This window comes from Hippocampus guttulatus, chromosome 7 (genome assembly GCF_054856545.1).
Source record: "Hippocampus guttulatus isolate MCC_2025c chromosome 7, RoL_Hgut_1.0, whole genome shotgun sequence".
Lineage (NCBI taxonomy): Eukaryota > Metazoa > Chordata > Actinopteri > Syngnathiformes > Syngnathidae > Hippocampus > Hippocampus guttulatus.
In genome coordinates this window covers 14,451,952-14,478,496 of record NC_141267.1, presented here as the reverse complement: position 1 = coordinate 14,478,496, position 26,545 = coordinate 14,451,952, and the positions used below count along the sequence as shown (strand labels likewise).

Genomic DNA, 26,545 nt, shown 5'->3' with positions numbered 1-26,545 from the left:
TGCTAGCATCTGCTTATCAATGTACTTTGTGCGCGCTGATCTCCTGCGATGGACACCAACGTGTCTGTTATCCTCCCGCCACGTAAACCGCACACCTCTCATGCGCTGAATTTAAAAGTACTGAGAAAAGCGTCTTCCGTTGAACTGGATGCAATTTGACTATGTTCACTCCCATAACGGCGCAAACAACCCTTCGTAACTGCGTTCGTCCATCAAAATACCAAATGAAAGAAATCTTATGCACAGTTGGGCTGCGCTTTGTGGTAGACTGGTGCTAGGCACAAAAACGGGGCCTGTTCTCTTGAGATGAAGGATTTATGATTCCCTGCTTGTTTCTCCTCCTCCTCCTGCAAAAGTTTCTCCATGAGATCCCTTGCAGCGTGATTCTATGCGACAGCACCTCGAAACTGGTTTATTAATAAAGCTTTGACACATGGACATCATTGCCAAAAAGTACAAATTCATAAAAGCAGCGCAGCTAGAGCTGGTCGACAAGACTTTTGGATAATCTTACTTGCTTGCTTTTCTTTTTCATTCCAATACGAGGGCTCTGTCTAATTTATGATGCGATGCCACAATTTGTGCCTACAGCAAGTTCTCCCTCCTCCTTCCGCTCTCTTCTTCCTATTTATATGCTCTTGTTGGCTGGGGCAAAAGCTCCTTGTGCTGTCTCCTGCGCAGCACTTCTTCATGAAAGCACACCACCCCAAATAAGGACATCGTGCATGGGTGAAGGACCGAAGGAGCTGAGCAGACCACGCCGTAACGGAATGCTCCCGGTCGAGTGCTTTGATAGGGTGAAGTGTGGGAGAGTGATAGTCGGGGAGATGGGATGGAGCGCCTGCGGAGTGGTGAGTGGAGACAAGGAGATATGGATGAGAGGAGCAGGATTGGAGGACCTGTGGGCAGGTTTCGTGGCACTTTACATCACTCCCCATATAGAGCGTAACATCCCCTCCGCTCTAACCCCAACCTCCTTCAATGCACTGACAAGAGCTCTCCTCGCCTCTCATACCACGCAGCGACCCGTGGAAGAAACCGTTCATCATCTCGCCAAGCCAGAGCCGAGCAAGCAGCCGCCATGGAGGCCATCAAGAAGAAGATGCAGATGCTGAAACTAGACAAGGAGAATGCCATCGACAGGGCGGAACAGGCAGAGACGGACAAGAAGGCGGCTGAGGACAAATGTAAACAGGTGGGTTTGTGAAGAGGACACGTTGATGCGTTTATTGTCACTTAAAGACGGTATTGATAACAAAAATATTAAGACTAAATAAGGAATCCATTTGATACGATTAATGGTCAAAATATTTCCCTTCTGATCATAATGCAACAACCTGAAGAGTTTGTTTTCCTTGCCACTTGTTGTTATGGTCAACCAGGGAAACGGAGAAGAAAAAACAATGTCACTTGTATAATTTCAAAAGCACTTTGATGAGTTACAAACGAGGCGACTACTTTGGAACAAATGTTTATATTCTGCAATCGAAATATTCTTATAATCTCATTGCTGATGCAAAAGCACACAGCTCAGAGGAGATCTTCTGGAAACACTTTTCTCATATATTTACATTCCCCAGTGTTCATTTACTCTTGGCATCGATCTATTTGCGAAGAGCAACCACTTACCGTGGCCAGGAAAAACAAAGATTACACCGACAAGTTAGGGGGGTTTTTCTATTCAATTTTTTGCTTCATATATAGTATCCAATAGGAACACAAGACAAATGAGGATCGTCAGAGAGCATCCTATCGAGCCCACTTGACAGGTGGATCCAATACAGAACACACCTCATAAGCATGCAAGTCTTAAAGGGCTACACACACGCACACACTCTGTGCTGACAGGAAAGGGTGTCTGCTCGCCGATAAGGGCACTAATTTTGCACACAGAAGTGGGGGGGGGGGGGGATGATTGTATGCTATTGCGGGAACACTTATCAGAGCATGAGCATGTGAAGGGCTAAGTAGTCGACGGTGAACTATTTAAATGTACGCCAAGTATCTAGTTGTTGTATGCACATTTTCTTCCAAATAATGACAGTTTTGCTCAGGAGACAATGGCAAAGTCAAAACGAATGCGACTTACCTGACTATGAGGCAGTAGAGCCAGACAATGTCTGCTAGCCAATCAGCACATAATAATAATAATACATTTTATTTGTGGGCGCCTTTCTAGAAACTCAAGGACACCTTACAACAAGCAGTTAAAATCACAAACACAATGTTGAAAACAGCATCAAATAAAATAAGAAAAAATACAACAAAAATAAATAAATAAAAATAATGGCTTTATGGTTCGAGTGAGTAGGCTTGTCTAAACAGATGTGTTTTGAGGCTGGATTTGAAATGTGTTAATGAGTCCGTATTACGAAGGTCAGCGGGGAGTGTGTTCCAGAGCTGGGGAGCAGAGCGACTGAAGGCTCCGTTTCCCATGGTGACGAGGCGAGCAGGGGGGACAGAGAGGAGGAAGAACGAAGAGAGCGGACAGGTGTAGGAATATGGATGAGGTCAGATAGGTATAGAGGGGCTAGGTTACGGATGGATTTGAATGTGAGGAGCAGGATTTTATACTGAATGCGGTGTAAAATGGGAAGCCAGTGGAGATGTTGGAGGACAGGTGTAATATGGTTTATGTATGGTGTGAGTGTAATAATGCGGGCTGCTGAATTTTGGACCAGCTGAAGCTTATGGAGGGTTTTTTGAGGGAGACCGAGCAGGAGGGAATTACAGTAATCGAGTCGCGAGGTGACGAGGGTATGAACAAGTTTAGCAGTGGACTGAGGAGTGAGAGAAGAGCAGAGCCGGTGGATGTTTCTAAGATGATAATATGCAGAACGAGTGATGTGGTTGATATGTGAGGTGAAGGAGAGGGTGCTATCAAGGATGACACCCAGATTCTTGACCTGAGGAGAGGGGGAGATGGAAGAGCTGTCAAAGGGAATGGAGAAATTGTTTATTTTGTTTAGGGTGGATTTGGTGCCAATGAGGAGGAGTTCCGTTTTATTGCTATTCAATTTGAGGAAGTTTGAGGTGAACCAAGATTTTAATTCCTGCAGGCAGTTGGTTAGGGAGGATGGTGGGAGTATGGTATTAGGTTTGGTAGAGATGTAGAGCTGGGTGTCATCCGCGTAGCAGTGAAAGTGAATGTGATGTTTCCTGAAGATATTACCAAGGGGGAGAAGATAGATTAGAAACAGCAAGGGGCCAAGGACAGAACCCTGAACATAAGCATATATAAATGACATAAATTGGAATTAAAGGCAATTAAAGAGAAGTGTATTACATAAATGTTGTGCGTATGTCATTTGAATCATTTTCAATGGGCAGCAATGGGCCTTTATTCATCTTTGGGCTTTGCAAACCTTTAAATCTATGAATGTGAGTGGAATGGTCGTTTGTCCATATGTAGCATGTGATTGGCTGGCGACCAGTCCAGGGTGTACCGGCCTCTTGCCCAAAGTCAGCTGGAATAAACTCCACTGATGAAGACAAGCAAGATTGAAAATGGATGGAGGAAAAATGGAGTCACTGCTCTGTAGCCAATATCAACATATTCGACTGAATTTCGTGTTTTCATCTACAGCTGGAAGAAGAGCTGCTTGACCTCCAAAAGAAAATGAAGCAGACAGAGGATGAATTGGATAAATTCTCCGAAGGCCTGAAGGACGCTCAGGAAAAACTGGAACTGTCTGAGAAGAAAGCTGCAGATGTAAGTCGGCGCACACACGTATGCACACGCACGAACTCGCAAAATAGGGGTCAAATACCTTTCACATCACTCAAGTCGACTGACTTTCCCTTCATGTTAATAACTTGCTGACTCCACGCTTGAGTCACGGCAAAGCCCTATTGAGCAGTGTGCAGCCTGCTATTCCACAGCCGGACTCTGGAAGTGAGAGCCAGCTGTGGCTTCACTTTGATCCACTGTGACCGCTTTGGAGATCTTTAGACACTCTGCGCATTCCTGTGCAGCCACTCCTGAAAGATGAGCGCTCGCTTCTACCAAGACACACACACACACACACACACACACAAACCACGTCAACGGTTCCTAGTTCAGTTACCCACACTCTCCTTTATGTTCCTCCACCCTCTATCAAAGTCAATGGAAGTTGAAGCGGGCATATCTATACTATCCATCCATTTTCCGCTAATCTTTTGGGTCGGAGCAGGAAAGACTTTCCTGTCTCTGACAACAGCCTCCACCAGGAGGACCCAGGTCCTTTATAGGGTCTGCCACTTTCCCGTTTGACATGCCTTGAACACATCAGTATTTTCACAGGGCTGAAGGGATTAAGTATCCTTAGAAGTATATAGCTATATATCCCTTGTGGGGTGTTACAAGGAAAATCAGTCCAATGAGTTCAGTTTTCAGAGTTTGAAACTTAAAAAAACGTGAGCGGTCCGCATACTTGACTGGATCTCCTTTTAGTTAGGATGTGCTTTTTATTCTTTCTATGAATTCTTTGAATGTTTTTTTCTCAAAGAACAATGGTGGTAAGAGACAAGGAAGTATATCCACTATGGGCGTTACAATGAATTAATCGGACTCACATTCTCAGCAGTGAAGACATGGGGCTTATCTTCATGCCCGTTGAAAATCTAGCCCAAAGCGCAGTCTCATATGCTTTCAGATGAATGCAGTTCACGGATTTATTTATGACTAGACTACCAATGCGGCAGAGTTGCCATGACAAGAAGTGAAGCCACCGGCGGCCATCTTACATTGCCACTCACTAATTTCCATCCCGTTGTCATGTTATTGTCTTCCTCTCATGCGATAAATGCCACAGTGTGTAGCGTGCGGTGGTACCGATAAATTTGGCAGATGATCTACAAGTACATCTCATCGGTAAGATTGCAATCATACATTTTCTCTTATAAGGTATATGTCCAAGCACGACCCAAACATTAGTCTGCATCATGTAGTCAGAACCATCGGGAAAAAAAATTTGCTTCGAAATGTAAACCTAGCCGTTGCGAGTCATAATTCAGGATACTAAAATAATCTGTCAAATTCCCAGCCATGCTAAAGTAGACTTGCATGAAAATCAAGCTAGTTTTTGTCTTCACGCTCATTATGTTGAGCCTTTGATTCCATCTGTTTCTGCTGTTTGATAAGGATACCCTTAAGTGTTAATTAAAACCCCTTAGTTGCGAACCCGCTGGTCTAAATCAGCAGTCCCCAACTTATTTTTTGCCACAAAACTATCACACACAGTCATAATTTGATATACAAATGATTTATATAACCCATTACGCTGATTGTAGTTGTAAACCATCGGAGCCCTGCTCTTGTTTTTCCCCCAGTGAACCAGTCCCAGGTCTGGTTGTAATCTTTTTCTTTCACAAAATTCCAAAGGCCTTTCTTTTTGGTGCTTGGGCTCCATGTGCCGAAGCAGTTTTAATGGTTTCATGCCTCATTTGTGAGCCTGTGACCACCTATTACACAAAGTGGGTTCGGTGTGTGCAAGACAACTTGCAATAAATCGGCACCTCAAATCGGAATGTCAAAATTGTCTCCTCAATATTGCTTTCATTTCCTTGGATTTTGTTGGCTCTTATGCTCTCTCATTATTTGGCCAGTTCCCCTTTTTGAAGAAGCTGTCCAAACTTGTTTGGGTATTTTACTCATCATAATCAGCAGCTGGATTTCAAAATAAAATTAGAAAAAAATATTGTTTTTGTTCAGACTCTTTGAACAAAAACTGAATCAGGTTGAATGACTGTCTGTGTCTTATATTGTGTTGTATTATTTTGTTATTTTGACTTCAAGATGGCGCCGTGTTAGTGGCTGCCTTTCCAGCAGCTCCTATATTTTGTTCTTCTACGTCTTCCTTTCATAACTTTGCTGCTGTGAATTGGGAATTTCTCCATTGTGAGACGAATAAAGGTTTTCTTATCTTATCCTATCTTATCTTGTGCGACCAGGCACCAAATGGCCTGCGGCTCAGAACAAGTCTGTAGCCCATTTGTGGGCAAACTCGTGGTTAAATAAGTTCACCCCAATCAAAATGAAATAGTAGGTTGACTTATATTGCATACAAAGTAATCCTCAAAATATTGAATTACATATTGTTTGGCAGCAGCATGATTTTTTTTTGGGGGGGGGGGCGGTTAGTGGTAATAAATCACATCATTGGCAGCTTTACAGAGCAAATGACAGAGGTGACAAATCCAAGCAAGCAAGTCTTTATTAGGGAGCCATCATACACAACATGGCCCGTCCCGGACTCGTATCACGGGTAGGCGGTCATTCATGTCAGACATCTGAGTAAACATTCTTGAGAAAGAAGCATAGTAGACACTGTTGGAGGATATCCCAGGGAAATGCAGTGGAGCAGGACACACAAAGGAAAGGGAAGTGTGTCAGTGAGTCACGCTGGATTAAGCGCCAACTCTGTTTAAATAAATGCAGAATAGTTCTAAGAGCTCTTAGTGCCGGTTGTGTTTCAAGAGCGATCAAAAGCCATGTGCATGGTTTCAAATGTCCTGTCACTGGATCTTTCGGTCACTTATTTGGTCATGTCATACCCTATTTGGTACACAGACGGCCCACGGAGAGGGCAGGCTAATGAGTTAGAAGAAATCTGCCGTGACAAAAATCAAAACGTTCTGTTTTGATTGGTGTGCATTTGATAATATTTTTTATTACTGTGGTTCCATTTTGCATTTCATCATACTGGCGCAAGAAAACCGTTTTCAGTATGAATCTGTGCAGTTGCAAACCACTGCAAACTACAGCCACCATAATAAAAAATACCATTTTATTGCTAACCAGTGATCCACCGCGCTGCCGGTGGATCACTGGTTAGTACGTCGGCCTCGGAGTGCAGGGTTCAATTCCAGCTCCGGTTTTCCTGTATGTAGTTTGCAGGTTCTCCCCGTGCACCAGCATGTGTTTTCTCCGTGTACTCCGGTTTCCTGCCACATTCCAAAAACATGCATGGTAGGCAAATGGAACACTCTAAATTGTCCCGAGGTGTGATTGTGAGCGTGAATGGTTGTTCGTCTCTGTGTGACCTGCGATTGGCTGGCAACCGGTTCAGGGTGTCCCCCGCCTACTGCCCGAAGACAACTGGGATAGGCCCCAGTACACTCTTGACCCTCGTGAGGGTAAGTGGATTAGAAAATGGATGGATCAATAAATACCTCATTGGAACCGTTTCCCCCTCTGACCATTTTCCCCCTTGAGCTTAAGAATTGTTAATCAGACATGCTAACATCTCTGCGTTCTGCCTCCAGAACCCTTCACTTTGCATATTGGTTCAGCATTGGCGCAATTGTGCACTAGTTATCTTTGTGAAGACATAATTCGATTGTACGGGCACACCTACTGGCAAGTCAAGCAGCCGTGCTTCCCATCCCGGTATCAGTCGCAGAAAAGCTTGAGAAAAGACGCGGCGGCACCCAATAGACACGGTTAAGCTAATAATAACAGCAGTGAAAACAAATACTTCTTCAGGGCACTGTGATGGGAGAAGACTTGGGCGGGGGGGGGCTACTCTGGAATGTCAGGAATGTAGCGAAGGCAAACAGAAGAGCCAGCTCTCCTGTCTCCAATGAAATCTACGCTTCCAGCATTTCCGTTGCAAATCAGACGACGGGTCCTCTCATGCTACTGGCCTACTGGTCTCTTGAAGCATCCTTTTGATGTACACACTTGAACATCATTTGCCAAGTATCACACGCACAAAAAGAAACAATCACAAGAGTGAAGAAAAAAAAACTGCACGATGAGCCTTAGTTCATCATTGACGTGCTCACTGAACTGAGGTCTCGCAATGAGCTCGTACATGGAGTGACTTTAAATCTGTTGAGCAATAGCTGTAGTATTAGTGTGTGTTATCTTGCTGTGATGTGCTTTTGCTTTATTATATGCAAATGTTTTTTTCCCTCAAATGGTTTGTCACGGATACTTATTTTTTGTGGTCCAAAAGTACATATGGTGTTATGGTTAAATTAACCAGTGATGGCTTATATGACTCGCCCCGTTCATTTGCAATCTGGTTAACATCTGCTGCTCTGTCTCAGATTCTCCAAAAGTCTCCATAAAACCACAAAAAAAGTCTCTAGATTTGTTGATAGTTGTTTGGGGGGGGGGGTGCTGGAGGCGTTGGAAAAGTCGCTTCATACAGTTCCAAAGTCACTAAAGCAACACTGAGTTATCGCTTGCTGAACCATGGTCATCATAGTAATGCAGGCTAAATTAAGTTTTATTAAGACACCTATGGAACCATGTGAAATTATATCGTAGTCCAAACTGAAAAACTGCGAGGCCAACAAGCTAACCACAAGGATGCCATGCTGCCTATGGCACAATACGTCACCTTTAATAAAGTTGAGCAATAAAATGTCAGAGCCATAATCTTGCAAGCTATCACACTAAAACCGCTACCTTACGTTTTATAAGTTGCTTAATATGGAATCAGTCCCATTGCTAGCATCCACATACACGCACTGGAAGCAGTGCAGTCAAGTGAAATGAATACACTGTTGGGAATAAATTACAGGAATACACTTTCATGGAACAAATATGAGAATGTAACTTGACAGATTCACGCCCAGCAAAGAATACCTTACTCTATTGTATAATGCATAATGTATATCCGGTTATTTCCTTTACAAACCAGATTGAAGTGATCCCCATCAGTCACAGAAATCAACTTTTTTACACATCCCCAGACGCGACCCTTAGGCCCCGCCTCCTGTGAGCTCACCATCCAATCACGGCTCTCCTCCGATGGCCTCCAATGTGACTCTCTCCTCCACTCACTCTGCTTTCATTTATCCCTCCAAGTGTCCGGACCAAAAACCCCAAAACGGCTACATTCCCGAGGACTACTTACCTTTTTTTCCCCTCCCGTCTCGACGCTTTTCAGCCTCTATTGAATCCTCCCCACCAAAAGAAACATTCCTACTTCCTGATTTTATCACTCATCGTTTTTGTTGAACGTCTCCGGTGTCGAGACTTTGGTTGGACCTCTTTTTTTAATGCTCATTCAAAATTTCAAGTCAAGTGTTTTAAGTAGTCCTTAAAAAAACGACCCACACAAACAGGCGGTTTTTGGCCACCTTTTTGGCATCCTTTCCTCTTCCGTCCACGTGTAGTGTAAAGTTAAGTGTTAAAATTGGTCGACAATGGCAGGTTTGAACTCTCTGGATGCTGTCAAGCGGAAGATCCAGTGTTTGCAGCAGCAGGCGGACGACGCCGAGGACCGGGCTCAGGTCCTGCAGAGGGAGCTGGACAGCGAACGAGAGCTTCGGGAGAAAGTGAGACAATCAAGTTCTTGTCCTGTTTCCCCGCGTTTATGTCGCAGTAAGGATGGTTATTTTTAGCTCTTGGTTTATAACACGTCGTGGGGTACCGTTCGGCGATCGGTGTGGTTCCGTTATTCGGTATAGTAAAGGCCAAGAATATAACCGTGGCTTTGATTGGTTGCCGGGTGTGATTGTGGCACAATGCAAGGCGTTGGTCCCTTTCTAGAGGGGGGAAAAAAAGTTTAGATTCTTGCGTGTCTTTACGCATGCGCTATGCAGCTTCGTGCTCAGGCCGCTCAAACCTCATTTTCCATCTCTTCTTTTATCAATGAACATTTTTAAAGAAAGCTTAATGCCTACATCATCACTTCAGTGAATTGCATACGTGCTAAGTTACAGCAAATAAAACAAAACAAATTTTGCATTTTAAACAAACGTGCACATTTTAAACAAACGTGAGGAGCAAGTTTATTTATTATCAAGAGTCTTCTACAGTAGCTACAGAATTGCCACAGATATCCATCGAATGGTTGAGTGGTCAAAGGATTTTATGAGCCATTCACAGTTTAAAAGTTGGTGTGTGCTTAGACTTGTATGACTTAATCTTATATAGATATGTTACTGGCAGGGTCAACCAGTTAGACTCTTGGGCCCGCGGGACCGGCAAACGTACCGTGCCGCAATGGCACCTGCCTGGCCTAGCATCCTCTGCCAGGGCTTTGTTACTAGAGCACGGCTGCCTCGGCATGACCTGAGCTGGGCATTGGGCTCTGTCAAGAAACTGTCTTGCTGGACGGTCCTCTGCCGCAACTTCTTCGCCATCTAAGCAAGGTTATCATCCATTTTGCAGAGTATAATTAGGAGTTGGATAAAAGTGTTGTTGACCTTGTAGTATCCCCACATGACTGACAGGGCTCCTACTGGGAATGTATACTTGTATGTGAGGCCGGTGAAGTGGTATTGATGTCATCGTATCCCAGCATTTTTTTACAAGAGTGGGAGTGCAGACCTAAAGTATCAGTATAGTATTTTTTTGGGCCCGATCGATTAATCAACCGATATTAGCACTTTAAAATATGCTAAATTTGGCCTTTTTTTCAGATTTTTACAGAATGATTTTTTTTACTACACATAACACTAGACAAAAACAATGACATTCAATGGCCAATTTTTGATGCTCTTTCTTCTCTGGTGGAAATCTAAACAAATACTCAAGGACAAAGTAGCGTAAAATAGTCCAACGTTCTGCCTGTAATTAATATATTGATTTTTATAAGCGTTAAGTAGATTTTTTTTCACTGTTTTTTTTTTTAATTCGCCGATTAATTGGTTATTAATGATATGACCAGTGAGAAGGGACCTTTTGGCTATAAAAATATAGGGGATGATTTGATGAAAAGGCCTGCCTGGCCTTACTTACATCAAAGTAGTGCATTCCAATTTCTCTCATTATTTGACGTGACTAATTAATCATCACAATATAATTAAACATGAAATGCAGTTTGATATGGTATTTTCAGGACAAAGATATTGTCCTCCTTTATGCTCATATAGTTGAATGGAGCATCCTGTTGTGTAGTGGAGTGCTCCGATCCCATATGTGAAGAATTAGGACAACCTGAAGTTATTATCTGGCACAAAAGCGCTTTCGGTGGTGCACAGGGAGATCAAAAGGGAAGCGTTGCTGAGTGTGTTCATGTCATGACTCATTGTTTCACAACGGGGACACAAGAGACAAAGGCGGCATTTCTAGCTAAAAATGAAATATACTGCCTCTTTGTTATTTTTACTTTCTGCGGTTTCAGGCTTTTTTAGAAATGTTAATGTCTACTATTGCAGTGATGTCTGAAATTTGACCTGGTTGTGTTTGTCTTGCTGTTAAACTGCTTGAAGATCTACTTGAAGTTAGCTGTTGGTTTTGTGACTTGAAGCTGCATTTTGTTTACCATAAAGTACGCATGCTTGAGTAACCATGGCTGCCCTGCCCAGGATGTCGCCTGCCAAATCTGGCCTGCACTTCCTGTGTCACTATAGGCCCAGTCTCACAGGAAGACGAAGTATGTGCAATGCACTGTGGGTTTAGTACCCCTCAAAAAATGACCGTTCATTTAAAGCTCATCTCTTGCACTCTGTCTCCGATGTTCCGCTGAAGAAAAAAAAATGCTGCAACTGGAAAGATCCAGTTTTATTCCACACATTCATCTTCCCTTTTCAACACTTGGCAGCTATTCTTCCCATAATGCATCTTGACTGCCAGCCGTCAGGCTTGAGATTTGGTCGTGATAAACGCAGTTGTCATATTGAAGCGACTGGTGGCTTCTTCAAGTCGCCGGATGGTTCCGTTTAAGCGGGGTGATGTCATTTAGGGCAGCGTACCAGATTTTGCGCAATATGTCGTATTTCAATCTGTATCGTCATGTTTTTCTTTTCCCCCCAGCATTCATAAATGCAACTGATTATTTTTGGCAGTGGCATTTTAACCCTTTCATGCACCAGTAATGATAACCTTATAACCTGATAAGGTGTCCAATGTAGTAACCGGTGTCCCTGAAAGGGTTAATTTGCTCCGACTTTGTTCAGACCGCTAGCTTACTGTTTTATTGTCAGGCTGCCATTTGTTGTCATGGCACAATGCTAATAACATTACATTGACTCCAAAGTTGAATACAGTCCACTCTGTGACAATGGTCGACTTCCAGTCTGTTCAGATTTAGATTTTCCAGATTTTCAATCTGTTTCAATCGGAATGAATCGGTTTCATCTACTGACAAACGGACAAGTGCTAGCTAGCCAGTCGGCAACTTGTGGCTAGCACTAACTGCTAATGTAGCACTGCAGGCTATGGGTAAAAGGCTAATACACTAATGACACCAATCACAGTAGAAGACACCAATCACAGGAAGTAGAACAGTAGCCAAAATAAAACCACCGACTTAAACAGAAACAACAATTCTTTTCTGTCAATGAAGAAAAGCCAACGATATTGCGACGCAGAGTTAATCCAGTGAAAATTCTACCTAGGTGTCAAGTTTAGAAACTTCAGGTTTCCACTGTACTACACATTTTGAAGATTTTGGAGTGTATAGAACTGCATAGCGCTGAATACAATGGCTCCATAGCACTCTTGCTCACTTTTATAACAATTCCAGTTATTCTTGTGACCATCAATCATTTACGCCCAAGAATATGCAGAAGTGGGTTGAAGAATGCCGGTCTTTTCCATCGTAAGCATAACTTTCCCAACTGCTTGGCGTGTATAAATTGAAGTTGTCATCACGTCTGCTATGGCGGGCTTCTGCTCCTCTCACACTCGACATTCTGTGGAAAGAATGACTTCCTGGTTGCTGTGTTTTCTTTGGAATTTCTCCCAGGGACTAGCTCAACTTTCCAAATATAACGCATATCGTTTGCGTATCGTCAGCGGCAGGCCTTCTGGAGAACACTCCCACGTCGGTGGCTTTGTGGCAGCGAGATAATTATGTGATTATGCCGACCAAGACTGTGTGATTTAGCCGAAATGATCAGTGCAGTCTGTGCCAGCACAAGCCGGAATTACTCTGAAGCTTGAAGATGTTTTTAGCTGACCGGATTGGTTGAGTGACCAAGACAAGTGATACAGATGTATACAAAAAAATAATGACCAAACAACAAATGGCAATGTTGCTACTGCGCAAATGAAACAAGTCTTCAACTCGTATCAAGAGTGGAATTTTTTTTATTTTTTAACAGTGCCTTGTCATCATATTTAATATCAATGTATCATGCGAAAGCAACCCTACTACATTTAATTGCATTAGAATGTGTTCATGGTTCATCGCAAACCTCACACTGAGACAATTTAAACTTTTTTTTTAAAATTCAGATGCCAATTGCCTTTGGTGCAAATTTTCCAGAGTACCTCCAGAACTCAATGGGGCTTCAAAACCCATTGCTAACTGCTTGCAATGTTCTACAGTCTAACTTGTCTACACCGTTTACAGAACCTGGATCCAAATCACCCCTCGCGACGGGCAGTAGTATTTAGTCAGTGCCCAAAAGAGGCATGTAAAAGGTTTTATGACTGGCTTGTTTACTTGACCAAGGGACCGTTAAAAAGCCTGACCTCTATTTATGGATAGCCCACACAATATAAAGCTGTTTTTCTGTTTTTGCTCTGAATTCAACTGTAAAATCATCTCATAGATCCATTGTAGGGAACACCACTCCTAGACAAGTTAAGAGTAAATTTAGGGGGGCCCGTAATGTGACCATTGCATACAAGGAGCTTTCATTGATTTTTGGGATAAAAAAACAAACATTACAAACAAAACAATTCCTCTGGGATCAAACTTTATCAACCTAAACTTATATTAACTGTAAACGTGATGCTTCAGTCGTCTCACCCCTTCCACACAACTCCCCGGCGCATTTGGTTTTCCAGGTTCGACTGCACTCACCCTTATTCGCGTATTGGGTAGGGAGCAGTTGTGTCAGGAATAACTTCCACTGAACCACAGCGACGTTGTGTCGCTCATTAGCCCACTGCCCTGGAATCAGCTCGAAATTAGATTCATGTCTGGCTCGTCCTTGATTTGTTCTAAGTAAAAGTCCCTTCAAAACTGCGTATCTGGACACTGTATCTTTTAAGGTCAATCCTGCAGGCTCTGGACCGTATCCAAATGACAGATTTGTGTATGGACAACAGTGATTTCAAGACCCTTTAGTACATTCCTGCTTGGTCATTGGTAGTTATACACGAAGACGAGTAAGTGTCTCGTCGTTTGTTCACCACAGTTCCAGTTTCACGATGATTTAGTCATTAAGGAGGGGTACTTCCCGATACTGGAAAGTACATAGTGGGTGCTGTGGAAGAAAAAAAAAATACCTGCTTGTAAAGGAAATAAACAGCTGTTGGGCAGCTGACTCGTTTCATTATTGAATGCAGTTTTATACAATAGAAGAATCGACCAGAACTTTATTCGTCTTGCAATGAGTAGAGAACAGCAGCACACGAGTAAGAGTAATAACCGTGTTAACAGTCCTACTTCGGCTTATAAATGCCCCAAGTTACACATTTTTGAAGTTACGAGATGACGCTTGGTCAATTTATTTCACTTTGTGAGTTTTACGAGCGAGTTATAGAATGCTACACTGATTTAGACGCAGATTTGAATGTGAACAAAAGCAGCCCAAAAAAAATAAATACAAATCAGCAGCGTTGTATGTGACGAACTATACACGGGTTCACATTTCTGTGCATACCGCGCATGCAGTTTGAACTGAAATTAGCAATATTAACAAGACAGAAAAATATAGAAACAGTTGTCAGTTTCATAGAAATCTGATCACTTTGCACCAATTTGTAACTTTGATCTGGTGGAGTCGATCACTTTGGCTTTGTGTTAGCGTGTTGCGTGACAACTGACACCGTTCTGACCCGTAGCGACCTTGCAATTATGTCTGTGTTTGAGAGGAGGTGGCGCTTGTTTGAATGAGTGTTTGTAGTGTGTATGTCTGGAAGTGCGCTCGAGCGTCTAGTCGACGCTCATGAAAAGCCTGTTTGTTTGTACTCCGACGGCGTTCGTCGTTGCGCACAATTCCGGAGGTAGGAGGTCATTTCTGTTATTTCAGGTTTCCACCCAAGTTCTGTTCTCTTGAGCCAGATGTGCTGTCGACAGACATCAGCCCGCTCAAAGTAGATTTGACAGTGTTGAGCCGATTCTGTGCTTTTCATTCACCCCATGGTGGGTTCGGTTCTCGTCTCTTATCAGCTGTGAACTGTTTTAACAAATGTCAGCTTTGATTCGCCAGACATTTCCTGCCTGATGTCAGTAGCTGCCGCCGGCAGCAGCGAAGCGGAGTTGGACCCTGGGAAATAGACAGAGAGAGAAATTGTGAGGTGGAAAGACTTTCCAGCAGACTAAAACAGCACTGGGACCAGATGGATACATTTGTGTTGCTTTCAAGAGGAAACCATGCCTTCATTTCCTGAAATATCCAACTGACCCAGTGACGGGTTGACACTACACTTACAGCACTCCTAAATTCCCGCGGTGCATATTAGCTCCCAAAGTGGTCCAGACTTCGGCTTTCATTTTCAAGAGCTTCTACCAAAGTAGCATCTAGTGGTTTTCGTCATATCCTTCCTTAAGTTAATGGACATAACAATTAGGATGCTTTTTCCTGGAGACCATGTTTCTATTCCAGCTGCTTCTGTGTGTGCAGAATAGAGGTCAGCATTTTTGGCAGGGTTGAGTCAACGATTATTAGCAATATCCGAGATCCCAACGTTGGGTGAAAATCAAACCCCTTATTTTCCCCAGCTTATTTCGAGACAGCATTTCATTCCTCAAAAGTTGAAGGGTTGATCCATCCATTTTTTAATTCGCTTTATCCTCACAAGGGTTGCTGGAGCCCATCCCAGCTGTCTTCGGGCAGTTGGAGGGGTACACCCTGACCTTGTTGCCAGCCAATCATAGGGCACACATAGACAAACAACTATTCGCGCTCACACTCACACCTAGGAACAATTTAGAGTGTTCCATTAACCTTCCATGCATGTTTTTGGAATGTGGGAGGAAACCGGAGTACCCGGAGAATACCCACACAGGCATGAGAAAATGCAAACTCCACACAGGAAGGCTGGAGCTGGAATCGAACCCTGCACTTCTGCACTGTGAAGCCGCCGATGTGCAAACCAGTCAACGACCATGCCGCCCCTTGAAGGGTTCGACCATTTTCTAACCATTGAACCTTTTCATTGTCAATGGCCGGGCACGTTTGGTGTGAATTGATCCCATACCAGCTACATGAAGGCCTGCTGTGTAAATGGCCATGACGATTGGTGAAACAACTTCACTGCTCAATTAATGCAGTGACACTCTTGATCGTCGTTTCATCCACTTTCCCAGTCATGTACATAGGATCCGTATTTTACGATGATACCAATTTATGCGGTTATGAATCTAACAACTCATACTAGTACTTGCTGTTATTGTGTTTTATATTTAGGTCCTATAAGTTTTTCATACAAATATTGACTATAATATTTACTTTCCTACTGCACTAGAGTAGGCAAGTGACAGACTATGGCTTATTGTGATATATTTGCAAATTCGGATTACATTCAGAACTACGTCATAAACCCCAGTACATGAAGAAATCCAGACATCTGGTGGATACACCGCGGGGGTCCACCACAATATGTTTTTAGGGCTTCTTTCAATTTTCTTCTTTTCTTCCCTGCTTTCAATTTTGCTTCATGTCTAAAGCAATGACTTGGCCACCGCTGATCCAAGCGAAAAGCACCCTGGCTCGCTCTAGATCTGACTTCTGGACAGCATGATGAGCTTAATGAGTCACTGACCTACTAACTTCTGTCCTGCAACTGAACACAGAATCGTGTTTGTCTAAGAAACTGCCAGCTGCTCTCTTTCCAGAGTCTAAAGTTCATTTTTAGTGCTTGAGCTTTCGCGAAACGCTCATTTCTATGAGGGTGTCACATTGAGTAGAATGTTTTGGAGTTGTCCCATAGTGGAGGTCTTTTTCTAATCGCAGGGGATAGGGACCCAGCTCTGCCATATAAATGCCACATGACGGTGGCAAAAGTGAGATTATTCACCGCATACAAAGAGGTTCATCAATGGGATTGATTATCTTGCATACCAGCCGAAGTACCACGTAAGCACAAACTGACGTGACAATTCACGATTTCACACATGGGCAAACAAATATGCACATTAGCACTGTACACAAATGCTTGAAGTAATTGAACTCAGCTTTTGACTTTTACACACAATGATAAATGTACGGGAATAAAGGCAAATTACCAAAAATGATGGACTATTCGTACCATCTGAAGAAATAGAGAAACATACTTTTGCGTTGAGCACCAAACAAGTTACAGTGGTACCTCTTTTGATGCTTTAGAAAACATTTGTGTCTGAATTTGGAGGGAATTGGAACGGATTAGGGCATTTACATGGAAAACGCGTCCCTACTTACAACATTTTCTAGTTTAGAAATTTCTTCCAGAACCAATTAATTTCATAAGTAGAGATACCACTGTATATTCAAGAAGTGCCAACAACACAAAACATGTTGAAAGCAGAAAAAAATACAACAAAAAACTCACTATCAGTTATATACACCTACACCACCAAGCACAAAAACAGCGAATAGACGATATTTTCAGCAAATAACGGAGGATATATGGATATATATATACTAAGGCAATGAATTTGTACACTTTCATATTATTGCTCTGTCTAGATAAGAAAAGTCAAGATGCAGGTCTTTTTTTTTCTGTTTGCTGGTCTTTATCAAGCTGTGGAGTTTTCTCAACCTTTCCTGTTTGTGCCATTTCCACCTCTTCCTGTTTAATTGAGGAGGGGAGGGGGTGCACCCATCTTGGATGAGTTAAAGTTGAATGAATGAATGAATGACTGAATGTGTCTTCCCCCGTTTCCTGTGCTCTTTCAGGCGGAGGGTGATGTCGCGGCTCTGAACCGTCGCATCCAGCTGGTGGAGGAGGAGTTGGACCGGGCCCAGGAGAGGCTGGCCACAGCGCTGCAGAAACTAGAGGAGGCTGAGAAGGCTGCAGATGAGAGCGAGAGGTTAGCTGGTTTCTCCCTATTGACACATGCCGTTTGGATGCGGCGGCATTGATGTTCCCTTCGCGTTTCCTATTACCCCATATGCAAGTACATTGATACTCTGATGTGATACTTCCTCTTGCAATGCAAATATTACCATTGCTAGCATTGCAATCGTATAGGCAGAGCATTAGCATAAAATCACACGCATGCAGTATCTGTGCCCGATGAACGATTGACAGTTGTGCATGTTTGCTTCTATGATATGTTGAAATGTATATAACTATTTCAGATTCAATTCTTTATTAACCCTTTCAGGTTGCAGGGTGCGTGAAAGGGCAAACTGGGAATTTGATTTAAATAAACTCGAACTACTAAATGGATCGATGTATGTATATACTGTACATAGAAATAGGAAAGTTACAATTATGGATGCTAAAACCATAACTAGAAGGCTAAACCTCAAAGCAGGTCAATGAGCTAACCAGTTACTGCGAGCAGCTAAGTCATTATGAATTTGGTTTACAATGTGAACGTTAAAATAATTTTCACATCAGAAGTGAATTGTTTTGAAATATTTAACTCGTCTTATCTTTCGTAGTCTTATCTGGTTGTCTGGGATGTACAGAATAACCCAGATTTCACTTCAGTTTGCTAGCGCGCGTTAGCCTAACGACAAAAAGAGGCTCGCTATTAACTGTCTTCACCAAAATGGAACTATGAGATACTCAAACGTAGTTTGCTCTTTTTGTTTATTTATATGCCTTTTGCTTAGATAGCATAAAGGCTGTGGGATTAATTCAATCTTGTAATAAGTACGTACTACACCCCATAAAGTCTTTGGGAAACGAACACCGTCATTTCAGTTTCATTGAATATTTCATGAAGAATCTGTTGAAAACATCTTCCGTTTTTAAACCGCCTTCATGTTTTACCAACTGTTCCCTGTGTCCCTTTAGAGGAATGAAGGTGATCGAAACCCGAGCGATGAAGGACGAGGAGAAGATGGAGATTCAGGAGATGCAGCTGAAGGAGGCAAAGCACATCGCAGAGGAGGCCGACCGCAAATACGAAGAGGTCAGAATATTGTCTCTTGAGTATTCAAAGAGCGAGATTTGAAGAGGCTTAAGATCCCTGTTATTGTTTCTCCAGGTGGCTCGCAAGCTGGTGATCCTGGAATTAGATCTGGAGCGAGCCGAGGAGAGGGCCGAGCTCTCAGAATGGTAAAAAAATAAATAAATGAAAATGATGAGGTGCAGTTAAGGACAATATTTCAGTTTGTTCGTACACTACCCCGATAGAGCTGGAATGTAACAATCAAGATGTGATTGAAGTGAAGTCTATGTTCTGTGCAATTTAGGAATTACTGTCATTTTATGGAGAGCAACTCTGAGGACTAAAAAGTATTTGAGCAAAGTAACAAAATTGTTAGTTTTTAAAAATATTTCTCTTTCGGCGAAAATCCTTTGTCGTCAGTGGCACTCAAGTCGATGTGAATGTTTCCACAGTAAAGCCAGCGACCTGGAGGAGGAGCTGAAAAATGTGACCAACAACCTGAAGTCCTTAGAAGCCCAATCGGAGAAGGTGAGGAAGTCACATCAGAGTTCAAATGTGTTCCTTTTTTGGTTTCTATGTCTGTGAGACAAAATATATCATCACCGACAGTCACAGTGGAAAGATGACTAACTGCCGTGTTGGGTAATAATCTCATGTGTGTTGTGTTTGTCAATAGTACTCAGAAAAGGAGGACAAGTACGAGGAGGAGATCAAAATTCTCACTGACAAACTGAAGGAGGTGCGTTTGTTGTTCTATTCGTTCCCATTTAAAAATATATATTTGCATAAGTGACAGATTTTATTATTTAAACTTTTTTTTTAATTCAGTCTTTAACTCTTTCATGCACCCTGTAACACGATAACATGATAAGCTGCCCACTGTAGTAGCCGCTGTCCCTGAAAGAGCTAATTCAGCGTTTTCAAGCACTTTTAGCATCTGATTACCAATTTTTTCATCATCTGACAGTAAATTTTATTAGTCTTCGTATGTGTCGTGGTAATAGATCTTGATCCACGGTCCAGTCCAGAAATGCTATCTCTGACTTCCATTTTGAAGACGTTGCCGTTTGATAGTACTGTACATATGCGGTGTCATAAATCATTTGAGGACATCCTGTTGATTACATTCTGCTCTTCCGTGACCGTCGCTTTCCAGTTTCATTTCTCGGGCGAACAGCCCTAAAATGACACTCTTCAAATCAAAAACCTGGGCACCAGCAGCGTCCCATTCAATGTGTTTTGTAATCACCCCTTATTGTCTGTGTTCCCATCAGGCTGAAACTCGTGCAGAGTTTGCAGAGAGGACAGTGGCCAAACTGGAAAAGTCGATTGATGACCTGGAAGGTACGAGTTGAGTTTTGTCGCACTGTGTACAAAAATGTCGACAACACAAAGGAAAATATCATTTGCACCTTGTTGCATTGAGTACAGAGCAAGTTTAAAGTTGTCAACTATTGTGTGAGATACTGGATATCTCCGAGATGGTGTCCCATTTCACGATCACTATCCGAAAACTGAAAATAACATGGCCTCCATCAAAATATTGCCAATGGGGAAAATGGCCGTCACGAGGAGGGAAGAAACAGAACTTGTTGAAATGTTGACTGTTAATAGTCATTGTGCCAATAATAACTTTTTCAACACATTATTAGCGAGCGCAGATTACGGTACGCGCTTCCAGCCATGTTGCTAGGCAGAATTCGCTGCGCACCGCCAATTTTATCCCATGATCCAATGAAAAGAAAAATGCAGGTCACTCCTACTTTGAGGTTTTTGCCGTCCCACCCAACAGAGAGCTGCCGCCGTCAGTCATTTTTCCTCAGTTGAGTGGGTGTGGAGCGACCACCAAGTGGGTGATCGGGAATGCTAAATATTGAATCTCATATCTTGACTTATATTGGATTCGTTTTATTGTGTGTTTATTGTGTCAAGCTTTTCCAAATGTCCATCGAGTATTTTTACTGAGAAAAGGGCAAGCATTCAGTCATTCCATCCTTCATGTTTTTCTTGCTGACCTCTTTTTTTTTTCCCCCCTCCCTCTGTCTTCTCCTTCCTCCTCCTGCCTGCCTGCCTGCCTGCATCTCGCTCTGCTTTTTTCCGGCTCTGCTCTCCTCGACACCCGCCTGTACTTGCCGCCCATCCAGATGAGCTCTACGCTCAGAAGCTGAAGTACAAAGCCATTAGTGAGGAGCTGGACCATGCCCTCAATGACATGACGTCTCTGTAGAAGCGCTTGGCTCTTTCTCGTGCCCAAATTCATCTTTTCAACGTGCCTTCTGTCCATCTTCCCAACTCCTAATTAAAAGCTTCGTTTTCCTTCGTAGCCGCTCGTGTCTTCTCCATCATTCATGCTTGCGTGTTCGTGTACAACGACACCCAGAGACATCATTTACGCTATTTCACATTCTTGTGCAAGTGCCGCTGTGCCTCAGGTGAGACTTTGTGTGACTGCAGTTCTTTTTCCCCTTTGTTTTGTTTTCCCCATTTTGTGGGTTTGATCAACACTGTACCGGTCACCACATTACACCTGCACGGGCTCACAATGTTTAATTCAAGAGATTCATCCATCCATTTTCCGAACCGCGGGGGGTGCTGGAGCCTATCCCAGCGATCTCCGGGCAGTAGGCGGGGGACACCCTGAATCAGTTGCCAGCCAATCGCAGGGCAACAAGAGATTCCTTAATATAATAAAATAAATCAATAATAAAAATAAGATGCAATTGTGATAAAGCCTCATTTTTATCCACCCTTTCAAAGATCAATTCATTGAACAGTGTAATTAATTATTCATGTGGTTGTGGTTTTATTAGGTACTTAGGAGGCATACACCATGACAAACTTTTTTTTTTCTTCGGAAAGCATTAGTGTGCAAGTAATTACACTTGAGTCGGTGAGTCCAGAGTACACAATTGTGGTTTTGGCGATGACTCCGATTTGAGGTTTTTACGAATGAAGCTTCAAATTTTGTGTCTCCTTGGGGTGCGCGAAGACAAGAGACATTTTTTTTTGTTCGTTGAGAAATCCTAACTTTTTAGAACGTATAACGTTATTTCCAGTCATAAACGTGGAAACTGAAGCGGAAAGGTTAGTGAAACTAATTTGACCCACTTTTTAAAAAAAGAATTTCACCTCATTTAGCGACACGTTAAGAGTCTACGTATACAGTATCAGAACCGACCCTCAGTATGATGCAGTGCTGCTCTACATCACTCTACAGTACAACCACACTAATGCACATAGTGTTGAATTTGATACCTCAAACTGAGCGTTGTTACTTGTTTCAATACCCCCCAAAAAAGCTTCACTTTTCTGATCTGGAGTGTAATTGCAACAATCACATTTAATAGCAGACAGCAAATGTTCTCTTGTGGTTTAAGTTTTGTACAGAACAAAAACATGTGTAACAAAAGGACTGCTAAAAGAACAACTGACTCAACTTGGTTCTTAAATTATCTGTCAAAGTGGAAAAAAAACCCTTTTAGAGACACATAAAATAATACTACAAAAAATATAACCATTTGTTCCCTCTCTGTCTCTCTCTCTCTCTCTTTGTACCCCAAACACGATAGCTTTACTCAGCATTTTAAACCATCAAAAAAGTTCTTACTGTAGGTTTGCTCACATTGTGAACCGAGTAACAAAAAAATAAAAAAAAGTAAAATTAGCCAACCAATGACAACAACTGAAAAAATACTACCAGTATTTTTTAAAATGTTATTTATTGATTGATTTGGATTTGGCAGACGTTTTGAATGTCAGGGTGTGGTGATTTCAAATCAGTTTACAATGTGTTGAAAAGTCTCATAACTTCGACCTGTTCAAACGCAGTGCAAAGGGGTTGGATAATGATTTATTCCACATAAAGACTAAATTGCGAGACTGTTGAGTAACTGAATGCCCTATAATGATTATTTGAGGAACCATGGTGTGTAAAGACCACATGTTTCATACAGTTCTTTCTATTTGATCCCATTTACTGGTTCGGGGAAACCAAATGTTGTGGCTGGTTGGTCAAACGATTATTTGTGCATATCCCCCCCCCCCCCTCAGCAAAGGCATCTGCTGTTGGTTGCATGATAAGCACATCATTGTGGTTGGGATTGTCTGCATGTTGCACCACTTACCCCAAAATGGTGTCTTGGGGGCAAGACTTTGTCGCGACAAAAGCCACATTGCGGAATTAATAATCACACTTGTATGCTTAGCTGCATTTCACAATAGCGGAGGGTTCACCATGTCTCTTTTTCTTTGTCTTTGCAGAAAAATTGTCACATGCCAAAGAGGAAAATCTGGACATGCATCAAGTCCTGGACCAGACCCTGCAGGAACTAAACAGCTTATAAACGCGCACGCGCGCGCGCACACACATACACACACGGATGAGATGTAACATTCCATAAATGTTCAACTCCATTCCACAGCATTCCTTGAGTAAGAGGGGATTAACTTGATGTCGCTTGATGTTCTTTTCATCATCATTATTATAGATTTTTTTTTTAATATAAAATGCAATTTTGGAAGTTAAACACACAGATACTCTGAAACTGCACAAATTGCCTCCCAGCAATTTATTTTGACCACTTTAAATAGAAACTTTTCAGTTTTGCATTGCCCCCACCCCACTTCCCCTCCATCCAGCCACACCTCCCAATCGAGGAAGAAGCACAAATGGAAGTTTATTTGTTTTTTTTTCTGCTCTCAATGGCAGCATGAATATGCAGCGACACCCAGTGGTGAAATGCAGCTAGAGAACACAAGCAGCAACCTTGTGTCAGTCCAGTCCAACACAGCACCCAATTGTGTTTCAGAATGGGCATATTTGTTTTTCTTTAAGGTCTGGTACAATACAGTTAATTTAAACGTATTACGTATATTGCCTATGAGTTAATTTTCCATCATTAAAAAATAAATTGCAATAATGTAGCCAATATTTAGATTTTATATGCAAGTGTAACCCCCAAACCACTGGAAGCATTGTCAAATAAGATCAGCCACGGATCCTTACTGTATATATATAATGTTAGGTGCAGTACAGCGTCTTGTTTTGTGTGTTATTTTTATCACTTCTTAATGCCGAGGGAACTTTCAAAACCAAAGAAAACTCACACCATGCACAATAAATTGTCAACACCATTTTTTTTAATGTCACCTCATGCCAGCGCCAATTCAAATAGCCTCCAATTGTGATTAAATACATATTTGAAGTAGTTCATGAATCAAATCCCATCCATGTCACCTAATAAATGTTTTACAAAATGTTGACTGATTTGACTTTTTGGGAGGTGCATTCCAATGATGTGTGATGGTTTTACAACAAAAACATTTCATTTGAGGTATTTTGCCATTAGTATATGAATGTTTCTCGACTTTTTTAGGAAACTGACTGTGAATCGTGGACGTGCAGCGCACAGTAGATGACAAGTCTGGTGTTGATTTTTTTTTCAAGCACATGTATTAAATCACGGCATGATTTAATAAGCAGGTATCGTGGGCTGAAGTTGTCAGACCAGTGCATCTGTCGCCGTTGACACGCTCGAGTTCGTCCGTGATCCTGCCAGTCAGGGTGTGTGCTGCCACATTTCCTCTCAATGATATTTCCTCCTGAAGGCGCATCCTGGATGGCCAAGAGACATTATCAAAAACACAGGTGTCAAACTCAAGGCCCGGGGGCCAGATGTGGCCCGCCACATCATTCTAAGTGGCCCACAAAAGGAAATCAGAGTTGACAACTTCCATGATGCTTGCTAAAATCTGTATCAAAATTTTAAATGTTCATATGCAATATATCAGTGACATATCGTAAGCATTTTCTTGTTACCAAACCTCTCATAACAGCGACTTAAACAATAGTTGAATAAAACATTATTCTTGGCTTCTTTATATAATTTGAGTCATCACGGCCCTCCAAGGGAAATGGTCACTACAATGTGGCCCGCGACAGGAAGTAGAAACTGACCAGACATTTCTCAAATCTCACCCACCCGTAGTTAGTTTGCATTTCCCTCCACGGGGCCTGCAGAGGATTATTGAGCAGCCAGCACAGGGCACCACTGTCTGAGCATGGCTGTAGATGGTAGTGATCTTGTAGCAGCCTGGTATTTAAAGGAGACATATGAAAGATTGACTTTTTGTTGTTCATATACAAAGAGTGTGGTTTCTAGAGTACCTGCCCACCCGTCAAATGTGAAATCAAAGAACGATGTTTTTAGTTCTCAACCTGTCTGAAGTGATACAGCCTTACCCATGCATTTGACGTCCATGAAGTAGCTATTCGGCGACTGCACCAGACGCTTCTTCTTGTGCCTCCTCTTCTCCTCATCAAAGGAGGGGTACATCAGGTCCCGAACTCTTTGTTTCTGAAACATACATTGAATACACGAATGTAAATTCTTCATTTTCTCTTCTTAAGCTCTCATGTGACCTCCCCTCACGTGTCGCAAAAAAGTAACTTTTTTTAATGATAGGTTGGTGGTGCTAATCTGTAACCTATTCTTGAAGGGAACGTTTTGACAAGCCAGAGGTCACACGAGGCTTCCCTAAAATCTTGTGAGTTACATTTCAGTGAGCTTTTGAATGACTAATTCTACTTGCCTTTTTCTATACTTTTTGAGAAAGCAATACAGCTCCTAAAAATGCCTCGAAGTGACTGTATGATTCCACAAACAGCTTCCTATTGCCAATCAATTAGGTGTCTGTATCGGAATCAAACCAGGAATGTGCCTAGGCACACCTTATTTTATAATCAACATGCAAAACATAAGACTTATGCTATGATTTATCACTTATTCAGTAGTCATAAGACTTGTTTCTTATCAAGCACACAAAATGAAGTTTGACTTTTATTGAAGGTTTACACAGGCAAGCCCGGACAAGTCCAAGTATCATTGTCGACCACTTAATTGATACAGTATTGTCAAATATTTAATAAAAATCCTTTTTTTTAAATCTTTGTCGATCATGTTTTGTATTCACTTTTTAAATCTGGAGAAAAATGTGATTTTTTTTCCCCCACCATATTTATTTTTGCTAGTCAGTAAATAATAAAATAAAATATAAAGTAAGAAGAGGAATATCTTACTTACAGCCATTTTGCTCAAATGACACGATTTCTTCTTTTCTTCCAAGAAAAAGAGAAATTTACATTGAAAAAAATGGCAATTTTCAACTGTGCCTCCTTGGACACAGTTTGCTGTTGGTTCAATTGAGAATTCTGTTTTGTGTACCGGAGCTGGTGGAGCAGGCGGCGTTGGCTCTTGCCATCGAGGAGACAAAGCCGGTCTAACTGGTCCATGAACATCATATTTGCCACAGCGCTTGCGTTGTTTATGATATGAGACATAAAATATAATTCTTAAAACTGCAGTGATTTCAATCTAATGAAATCTGATAAAGATGTGCTGGATAATTAGTAAATGGGGTTAAAAAGATAAATAAAATGGAGAAAATTGCATATTTCTCCTTTGTGAGATAAATAAAGGTTTTCCTATCTTAAAATAAAGTTGTAAAAGTGATTATGGTAAATAATACATGAAAAATATTTTGCATCTCTCTCTCGCTCTCTCTCTCTCTTTCTTAGGCTCCATCCTGCCCCACGATCCTTGTGAATATAGGTGGATCAGAAAATGGATGGATGGATGGATGGATACTTCACA

At 42.0% G+C, this 26,545-nt stretch overlaps 2 protein-coding genes across 5 annotated transcripts; one reads left to right on the top strand and one right to left on the bottom strand.

Moving 5' to 3' along the window:
• The first annotated feature begins 547 nt into the window (after positions 1–547).
• Positions 548–24,155, top strand: tpm4a (tropomyosin 4a). Of its 4 annotated transcripts, XM_086115596.1 has the most exons (10): positions 548–979; positions 1,024–1,195; positions 3,587–3,712; positions 17,725–17,858; positions 18,797–18,914; positions 18,990–19,060; positions 19,346–19,421; positions 19,570–19,632; positions 20,168–20,237; positions 21,038–21,216. In XM_086115596.1, the coding sequence occupies exons 1-10, from the start codon at positions 570–572 to the stop codon at positions 21,118–21,120; spliced, it is 1,323 nt and encodes a 440-aa protein (XP_085971722.1). In that variant the 5' UTR covers positions 548–569; the 3' UTR covers positions 21,121–21,216. The 4 variants fall into 4 exon arrangements, with proteins under 4 accessions (XP_085971722.1, XP_085971720.1, XP_085971719.1 ...); XM_086115594.1 differs by lacking the exon at positions 21,038–21,216 and adding an exon at positions 23,154–24,155 and having other exon boundaries at positions 947–1,195; XM_086115593.1 differs by having other exon boundaries at positions 947–1,195.
• Positions 24,013–26,149, bottom strand: LOC147202391 (small ribosomal subunit protein eS27-like). Its single transcript, XM_086115597.1, has 4 exons — positions 25,976–26,149; positions 25,135–25,249; positions 24,875–24,985; positions 24,013–24,507 (listed from the first exon to the last, which is right to left on the bottom strand). Exons 1-4 carry the CDS (start codon positions 25,979–25,981, stop codon positions 24,479–24,481), a joined length of 261 nt encoding a protein of 86 aa, XP_085971723.1. The 5' UTR covers positions 25,982–26,149; the 3' UTR covers positions 24,013–24,478.
• Between the last annotated feature and the right edge of the window lie 396 nt (positions 26,150–26,545).

What these genes read in the sequence shown, in the direction of transcription:
- tpm4a (XM_086115596.1), top strand. Translation starts at nt 570, where the DNA reads ATGCCACAATTTGTGCCTACAGCAAGTTCTCCCTCCTCCTTCCGCTCT. An exon ending in GCTCTAACCCCAACCTCCTT is followed by an intron (nt 980 to 1,023) that starts CAATGCACTGAC and finishes ATACCACGCAGC; the next exon opens with GACCCGTGGAAGAAACCGTT. An exon ending in CTGAGAAGAAAGCTGCAGAT is followed by an intron (nt 3,713 to 17,724) that starts GTAAGTCGGCGC and finishes GTGCTCTTTCAG; the next exon opens with GCGGAGGGTGATGTCGCGGC.
- LOC147202391 (XM_086115597.1), bottom strand. An exon ending in CATGGACGTCAAATGCATGG is followed by an intron (nt 24,986 to 25,134) that starts GTAAGGCTGTAT and finishes TTTAAATACCAG; the next exon opens with GCTGCTACAAGATCACTACC. An exon ending in GAAATGCAAACTAACTACGG is followed by an intron (nt 24,508 to 24,874) that starts GTGGGTGAGATT and finishes TTGGCCATCCAG; the next exon opens with GATGCGCCTTCAGGAGGAAA.